The following is an 8,528-nucleotide window of genomic DNA, read 5'->3' on the forward strand; positions in this document are numbered from 1 at the left end:
CGTCGTGATGCCCCCCGCGCTCGCTTTGCGCCGCACCACCGCCCCCACCGCCCGCCCGCGCCCGGCGGCCAAAAGCCAATTCGAATCTCCGCACCGCCCCGCCCTCGCAATGCGGGCCTCCTCCGTCGAGGAGGCGGGCGCGCTGCTGGCGCGGAGCGACTCCGGCGGCGGCCGCTGCCGCCGCTCCGCGTCGCCGAGGCCCGGGACCCTCAGGCGCCAGTCCTCGTCGTTCCGCGAGGACGTCGGCCGGGCCGCCTCCGAGACGTACCTCGTCTCGCGCCTCACCTTCACGCTCCTCCAGTGCCTCGGGTAATTCGCCGCGCGCCCCCCCTTACGCTCAGCTTATTATAGTTCGTAACGCCAGGCCAGCCCGCCTCGGCGGAACTAGCCAAGCACGGGCGGCGGATTGCGCGATGCTGCGCGCGCGTTGGTGATGCTCTCGGTACTGCGGCGGCGGCCGAATTGACCGCTGTCTTACCAAAGCCGCCGCCTACGTTCGAAGGTTCTCATGGCTGGGGAAGTTCGAGTCGTCGGGGAGGCATTTTTTTTCCTGGGAGAAGCAAACTAAACAGGAGCTTGATAAGACTGGATGATGCAATTGCGTGTCGAACGTTCTCGACGAGGGGGGAGCGGGAGTAGTGCTGCTGAAGATGAAGCTGTGGGGGCCACCGGCCACACGAGTGCTCGAGGTTTCTGGGTTTCCCTTGCGTGCAGGCTGTATGCAGTATGCTGTTGCCTAGCAAATCTGGTTTTCCGTTTTCCTCTGAAAATCGTATGCAAGCTGATGCAGCTGTAGAGTTAACTGGTCGTGCAACCCACTTGATTTTGGCTTAACAGCTAATCAACCAATCATTGTTCTTGATCTTGTTAGTAGATAAACTGGCGCAATGAAGCAGGCATGTTCCTGAATCCTGATTGCCTCATTCTATCTACCTACTGAATTTCGTGATATATTTTTTTGAAACAAATTTCGTGATATAATATCAGTACCTTTCCATGGAAACCCGATCGGTTCTACATCTTATTCAGCAGATTAAATCTGTTGACAATGACAATATTGACACGTGATAGAGGGTCCCACGAGTAGGAGTACTCCCTCTATCCTCAAAAGACTGCAACTCTCGCTTCTCGAGAAGTCAAACAATTTCAAGTTTGACCAAATTTATAAAAAAATAGTATTAACATCTATGTTATAAAATAAGTATCACTAGATAAAGCATGTAATATGTTTATACTAAATCTATTTGGAGTCATAAGTGTTATTAAAGTTTTGTATAAATTTGATCAACTTTGAAATTGTTTGACTTCTCGGTAGGTGAAAGTTGCGTTCTTTTGGTGACGGAGGGAGTACTTCTATTGAAACTATACCTTTTACTGCACTAAATCACTAGTAAGAGTACAGAGCCAGAATTGTGGAAGTACACAAGCTCCATTGAGAGCACTATATACAGTCCTTGTACACACTCCTTGTACTGGATAACTTCGTATCTATCTTGATATGATAAGACCCATCGACAGTGTTTAGTTGTTCTCCCTTTTGCTAGAACGCTTTGATACATAGCTTCACATTTGTCTTTTTGATTTCTTTCTGATTTTTTACTATTATTCAGGATAGGTTACCGATGGATGTCACAACTCCTTGCACTCACAATCTATGCAATTTTACTTATGCCAGGATTCATACAAGGTATATTGAAGCTAACCTGTTAACATATCATATTAACACAACTCCTTGAATGGACCGATGATATCATTGTAATTTCTGAAACATCTTTTCATGGTTTGCAGTTGGATATTACTATTTCTTTTCAAGCCAAGTTCGTAGGAGTATAGTCTATGGCGACCAACCTAGAAACAGGTAACATCAGCCGGACAGTCTCCAATCTCAAGAAACAGGTAGTGTTTCCTATACATCCTTGAATGTAATGATTTCTACACTATACAGGTTGGATCTATACATACCCGAAGACAATAGTAGGCCCTGCCCAGTAGTGGCCTTTGTAACTGGTGGCGCATGGATTATAGGGTTAGTGTTGATGATTCTGAAAGAAAGAAGAAAAACACCTACAGTAATCCTTGGTGACTATTTTTATTGATGAGTTTGCTTGAATTTAGTTACAAGGCCTGGGGTGCTCTTCTTGGACGACGATTGGCAGAGAGAGGAATAATAGTTGCTTGCATTGACTACAGGTTCTGATTGTTCGAACTGTATCACTATATTTTTTTATTACTTATGAGAGATTATGAATTTTCTATCTCGTTTGCTTGACACAACATTCAAATACTCCTTTCAGAAATTTTCCCCAAGGAACAATAGGTGACATGGTTAGTGATGCTTCTCAGGGGATTTCTTTTGTGTGTAACAACATCGCTGGTTTTGGAGGAGATCCTAATCAGTAAGTGAGCAAGTTTTTTAATTTCTCTAGTGAATTTGGCATGCACATTTGCATAATTTCATTTTTAGAGCTGGAATGTTGTAACTTGTGATTCACACTTTATAGTGCCTTATGTTACCAATTCAAACCATGGTTGATAAAAGAATTGATGAATCACTGAGCAGGAAAATTGTCCTAATCTGTTTATTGTATACCATTACTCATTCTATTTGCTCTGTTTTAAGTAGCAGTAGTTTCTTACTCTTGTGCATTCTCTTAAAGTTGCACCTTTTATATCCTTTGGTGTTTAGTGCTGTTTAACTTTGATTATATTGGCTTGCAACTTCTGGTCCCTTTTTAACACTTAATAACTTGAGCAGTATTTATGATGATCTGTAGGATCTACCTGATGGGTCAGTCAGCAGGTGCACATATTGCAGCATGTGCACTCATGGAGCAAGCAGTAAAAGAATCTGGGGGGCATCCTGTTTCTTGGAGTGTAACCCAAATAAAAGCGTATTTCGGTTTATCTGGAGGGTGAGATCTTAGGTTCTGTCCTTCTATCACATGACTATTTTGGGTCCTGCAGAGAGGCCTAAGCTAATACAACTGTGCAAGGTTCAGGCCGCTGAGCTCCTGTTAAGCTATCCTAACTTTTTAGAATGATGCCTTTTGAGCTCTCATTAGAATCTGTAGTCAAAAGATGATACTCCCTCTGATTCCAAATGTTGGTCGTTTTACAATTCTTGTCGTTCAAACTTCTTCAGTTTGACCCATCAATATATGAAAAGTTACAAGATTTACAACATATGGGTAATGTTATTAGATTCATCATGGACAATACTTTCATAATACATAACTTTCTCAATTTCAACATATTATACTATTACAAAATTGCAAGTCAAACTGTCATATTGGAGACCATGTTTCTGTCCTAAGCATTTGGAATCAGAGGGAGCACCACATTGTCCTCAACATATCGAGTCGAGTATCTTCTATGGAAGAGGTATTGTTTGCACCAAGTAATGCTGAGAGACATGTTATTGCCCTTTTTTTTTTAGTTTTCTCTCTTTTTTTCATTGTCGCGTGAACTAAATGTAACCTATAAAGTAAGAACTTCCCTAAAATATGAATACAAAGGTAATGATCTTTATCATTGCATTGCATCTGGATGACTTGGGTTTATCACTAAAAGTGTTTTCTTGCAGATACAACATCCATAGTTTGGTTGACCATTTCCATGAGCGTGGTCTTCATCGCTCATTATTCCTCAGGTACTAAATTGACTATGCTCTCAAAGTGATAAACTTATCTAGTAACAACACTATATACCACTACATAAAGATTTGAACTGCAATTTCAGCATAATGGAAGGAGAGGAATCATTGTCACGTTATTCCCCTGAAATTGTTGTCAAGACGTCTAGTGCTGAGACTATAGGTCTTCTGCCACTTATTGTTCTTATGCATGGGACTGAAGATTATTCAATACCATCATCTGCTAGGTTTGTCCATGTTTCTTCTAAAGATGTTTGTTTGAGTTATGGTTGACATGATTACTCTATGCCTATTGTGCTGTGTTGTCGAAAAGAAATCCTATGACTGTCAAAATCCATTTAGCACTTGAGTTTAACAAAAGCAACTTCCCCCAGCTGCTTAAATAATTGGGAGCATTTTAATTTGTTATCCTGATTTGAATTAAGCAATTATTGGCTATTGATGTGATACAAACCATTACAACAGAATTTACTGGTTGGATTGTGAAACCATGTATCAAGCTGAGGCAGAACAAAAGTACTGTTTTAAAGTGTCTAAAATATCCTGCAATTCTGCGGTGCTCCTTCAATCCTTTTCCTTTTACAGAATTTTCCACTCCCTTTTCCTGTATGGGTTATTTTGCAACTTTTCTGGATAAAAACCAGCACAAAAATTTCCCATAACACTGCAAGGCTCTCCACACTCAAAAGGTAGTTTATTTGAATAAATACTGCTAAACTAGAGTATTATTTGAATAGATGTCAATTGCCATGTTTTGCAAGAATATTGTCTTCTCACATATCGCGTAAGGGGTCAAATTTTCTTTCACGTTACCAGTTACTCTTTTTCTTTCATCTGCAGTCAAACTTTTGTTGACGTCCTCCAACAAGCTGGTGCTCAAGCAAAGTTACTATTGTACGAAGGGAAGACACACACAGATATCTTTTTACAGGTTTCATACTGCGAACTTAATTGTGACTTAATTTTCTCCATGTTTCTTACTTTTCAAGCTCTGTTATTAGGAGTATTTGATAGTATGAATATGTACAGTCATTCAATTAATGCTGTTACTTATTGATACGTAAATCGGTTTACTGTTTGCTTTGCTAAGCTTGTTCGATACCCTTTGCATGTTTTATGGGTTGTGTTACAACCATTTCTTTAATTGACACCTCTTGATTTTGGCAAAATTGAATCCCCATGTTGATTATGTAGAAAGACTGGATTGTTTTACATGGGAAGAAAGTAGTTGTTGCTACCCAATTCATTAACAAATGGCTTACCAACACTTAACGTGAGATTTATAACATGTCTTACCGAGAAGCAAAGTATTCCTGATTTTAGCTTAATTGCTCACCTTATGACAATTTCTCTATTGACTATCAGTTCTGAACTAGTTTTTTGAAACACGTGCTTGAAAAGTTGAAGAAAATGGTATGCCATACAATGCTACTGGTTTCTTTGCAGTCTCAGTCTCTGACCAAATTATACCTTTCTATCCTGGAACCTTAAAACAACAGCCTAAAACTGATAGTGCCTGCTATTTGGGACTTAGGTTTGATGGATGCCAAAAGTTGCTCCAGAGATATGCATGTATTGATTTTTATGGCAATATGTTCTACTAATTGGTATTAAGCGAAGACCTTATTGTATGTTTCCCTTGAACTTCCTTTGATTAGTATGGTTAGGACTAACCCAACTGCCTGGAACAGCTGCAGAATTTATTCTGGTGTGGATTGCTAGAGTATCTCATCCAAGTATGCATTGTTAATAACTTGTATCTTGTTTCTTTATTTCTTTCCATAGGACCCTCTTAGGGGTGGAAGGGATCCATTGGTTGAAGATGTATTGTCTATCATTCATGCTGATGATGCAATTGCACAGCAAAAGGTTGCTTTAGCACCAACTCCAAGGCGCTTGGTTTTTGAGTGGCAATTAAAGTTGGCTCGCCAAATTAGTCCATTCTAGTAGGTACTTGCTGATCTTTTGCCGTATGCTCCTCTGTTACATACATTTCTGGCAGTTATGATTTTGTCTGTAGTGTTTGCAAATTTCGTTGACCAAGAATTTCTGAATCTTAGGTTCCTCATCAGTAGATGAATGTCAGATTGGCCTATGTTTCTCCTGTTATTTCAGTTTGCTATTGCTGTATAGCAAAGTGACAATCTGAGTGCTTTGGACCACATGCATATATAGTGGATAAAGATTAGGATCTAGATCAATTTCCTCAGCGAGTATTATTTATAGCTCACAGAAAATTGACATATTAATGGGACTTTTTCTATTTTTCAAAAGGTTTGGATCCATATATTATGTTAAAGCCAGATGTGTGTGGAATATCTAGTATGAAGCACGGCCAAGCTTACATCTGTTGGTTTTGTGCCTTCACGAGGAAAAGGCACTCCGGGGCATTGATTTGTATTGGATCAGTCAAGAAAAGAACTCTCCTCATCCTTCCTTGCATCTTGGAACAGGGGAAGCTCTGTGTGAAACTTGTAGCTGGTACCAATACAAGAGGAAGAAGCTACATGATTGGAAACCACATGCTCCTCTCTTTAGCAAAGTTGTACAAAATGTTGTATATTGTATTATATTGCACAAAGGCTTGTAACATTGTTTCTATAACGTCGTGTAATACACAAGGACGTTAAATATTAGAATATTCCTTCATAGCGAATGTTGCTATTGCTCGGGCGAGCTGTACGATTGGACTGAGGCAAGGAAAGTCCTTTCCTCGTCCAGGTACCTTTGCCCTGTAGAGCTCTGTGGAATAAGAAAAAGTTAAATATTAGAATATTCCTTCATAGGGAAGGTACCTTTGCCCTGTAGACCTCATCATTTTCTATTTTTCTTTGTTTATTTTTCCATTGTACACAGGGGCGGAGCCGGCGTGGGGGCAGGGGGGCTCATGCCCCCCTACCCCCAAGAACTCCCCCCTACGTGATGGGGCTGGCTTCGCCACTGGGGCTGGCTTCGCCACTGACTGTACATGGTTGTGCTTATATCTCTGAAGGGCTTGTAAGTAAGTATTGTAATGTAATATTCTAGTTTGTGCAAAATAGTATGTAGTAGAATATTACTTTGGTTGATCTAAAACTTCAGCTATATCGAGATTCTTGTACCAAGATATAACTTGCACTTTTTTCTAATGCTTCAGGCTATTGTGAAGTGTGTGACCGATTTTTAATTTACTCGAGGGCATGTTTTTCCATTTTTTTTTGCCCTCAGCATGTTTTGGAATGTTTCTGGTGGTTGCTTGCAACTTTATGATGTTTTTTTTATTGCGACTTCAGAATTTCCTATTGTGGTTTTACTGCCCTTATCGTGTATGATTATTTTCATATCATATTTTGTGCAAACCTATCATGTAACATCAGCGTTTTGCTGTACTATCCTACAACCGCCGGTTTTTTATCCGGTTGGGGATCTTCCGTGCTGATATTTGCTAAGTACTAAGTATTCTGAACGGGTTGGGCAGGTGCTTGAATTACATCCAGAGATAGTGCGTTGGGACGAGGTATCGGGATAGCAAGATCTGCTGATCTTTTTTAAAACGCAGTCTCTAGGTGAATTACATTCAGAAATAGGTGCAAAATAAAAGGTTGCAGAAAACAGGAAATAAAACTGGAGGGGATTGGTCTGGTAATCTGGTTGCAGTGTATATATGACTTCAAAAATTCAAAAGATGTACGAATAAAAGAATGTCATGAGGTTGGAGCTCATATTCACCGTGTTCGGAGGGCTGCTTTTGGCTGGAGCAACAGCAAGCAGCAGTCGAGCGGCAGCCCAGCAGCCAGTAGCAGCAGCAATCCAAACAGCACCAGCAGCCAACAGCAGCAATACGAACAGCAGCAGCCGGAAGCAGCCCAGAAGCCAGCAGCAGCAGCCCTCCGAACACGGTGATTACTTTTCCCCGAAATTCAATGGACTTTAGCCGTAGTTGAGTGAGAGGAACGCGCCCTCTCCCCTGCCTCCTTTATTGTCAGCGTAGAGTTTGTCAGGATTCCTTGTTATTAATGCTTGAATTTATCGGAATTCAAACAAATTAAAAGAACAGGTTCGCAAGTGGTCGTGATGAAAAGATGAACACTACGATGCCATAGTTACAATAGTTTTATTTGTAGTAGTATTGATCAGGGTAGGGTGCACACGCCATCAAGACCCCGTCCAACTAAGGACACAAGTTGATGACATCATTAGACACAAGAAGGCAAAGACTGGGTTTGTAATAATTGATATCATAGCACGATGGAGGCCCCCTCGCGCAAGCTCCATTTCTAGCTTCCATTGTCACTTTTTGGCCGCCGCCGGCTTGCTGCTCTTCACCTGGTTTCACGTGAAGCACATCGTCACGAAAAGAGCACACAGCAGGTAACTAACCGCAGCAATAAGCCAAAGGCTTCCATGTATGACAGCAGCTGCAGTGTTATTACCTTCTTCTTTGGCTCCCGGGGCTTCTGCTCGGCCTTCTTGACGCCGCTCTTGGCGGCCGACGGCTTCGTCACCGTCTCGCTGAGCTTGGGCGCCGGCTCCTTGGCCTGCGCTGCTGCTCCGGCGACCTTCGCAGCCTTCGTGGATGCCATCGCTCTGGTGCTACCGCTCTGCTGTAACGCCGCTGCTTGAAGGGAGCTCGAACTTGATGCCCTGGACATGATGGACTGGGGGCGCAGGGGACGAGGTATTTATAGGCCGTTCCAGTATGCCAGAGCTTGCGGAACACAAATCCTAGAATTATCGCGAGAATAAAGGTGCTCTGAATTATTGCGGCTTGTTTAGGACGTCGAAGCAAGTGATGGCACAGTGCATCTGGGTGCTCTTTTTTTTTCTTTCTGTTACAAGAATTGGATGCCTGCGACGACGCGAGTTACCGGACTTGAAACTTGCTATTGGAAACGGT

General features: G+C 41.9%; 2 protein-coding genes across 4 annotated transcripts; one reads left to right on the forward strand and one right to left on the reverse strand.

Moving 5' to 3' along the window:
* On the forward strand, nt 1-6,799 carry LOC120673705 (probable isoprenylcysteine alpha-carbonyl methylesterase ICMEL2). Of its 3 annotated transcripts, none has more exons than XM_039954676.1 (12): nt 1-309; nt 1,611-1,687; nt 1,789-1,858; nt 1,946-2,026; nt 2,116-2,190; nt 2,295-2,396; nt 2,775-2,912; nt 3,584-3,649; nt 3,739-3,879; nt 4,493-4,583; nt 5,438-5,602; nt 5,927-6,799. In XM_039954676.1, exons 1-11 carry the CDS (start codon nt 8-10, stop codon nt 5,597-5,599), a joined length of 1,305 nt encoding a protein of 434 aa, XP_039810610.1. In that variant the 5' UTR covers nt 1-7; the 3' UTR covers nt 5,600-5,602; nt 5,927-6,799. The 3 variants fall into 3 exon arrangements, with proteins under 3 accessions (XP_039810610.1, XP_039810611.1, XP_039810612.1); XM_039954677.1 differs by having other exon boundaries at nt 5,438-5,598; XM_039954678.1 differs by lacking the exon at nt 3,739-3,879.
* A 904-nt stretch (nt 6,800-7,703) lies between these two features.
* LOC120673706 (histone H1-like) lies at nt 7,704-8,307 on the reverse strand. The gene is made up of 2 exons (XM_039954679.1): nt 8,065-8,307; nt 7,704-7,957 (listed from the first exon to the last, which is right to left on the reverse strand). The coding sequence occupies exons 1-2, from the start codon at nt 8,281-8,283 to the stop codon at nt 7,922-7,924; spliced, it is 255 nt and encodes an 84-aa protein (XP_039810613.1). The 5' UTR covers nt 8,284-8,307; the 3' UTR covers nt 7,704-7,921.
* Between the last annotated feature and the right edge of the window lie 221 nt (nt 8,308-8,528).

Source organism: Panicum virgatum, chromosome 5N, assembly GCF_016808335.1.
Source record: "Panicum virgatum strain AP13 chromosome 5N, P.virgatum_v5, whole genome shotgun sequence".
In the NCBI taxonomy this organism is placed as follows: domain Eukaryota; kingdom Viridiplantae; phylum Streptophyta; class Magnoliopsida; order Poales; family Poaceae; genus Panicum; species Panicum virgatum.

Coding starts and splice junctions, on each gene's coding strand:
- LOC120673705 (XM_039954676.1), top strand. CDS start 8: ATGCCCCCCGCGCTCGCTTTGCGCCGCACCACCGCCCCCACCGCCCGC. Junction 2,191..2,294: donor GTTGCTTGCATTGACTACAG/GTTCTGATTGTT, acceptor TACTCCTTTCAG/AAATTTTCCCCAAGGAACAA. Junction 3,650..3,738: donor CATCGCTCATTATTCCTCAG/GTACTAAATTGA, acceptor CTGCAATTTCAG/CATAATGGAAGGAGAGGAAT.
- LOC120673706 (XM_039954679.1), bottom strand. CDS start 8,283: ATGTCCAGGGCATCAAGTTCGAGCTCCCTTCAAGCAGCGGCGTTACAG. Junction 7,958..8,064: donor CCCGGGAGCCAAAGAAGAAG/GTAATAACACTG, acceptor ACGTGAAACCAG/GTGAAGAGCAGCAAGCCGGC.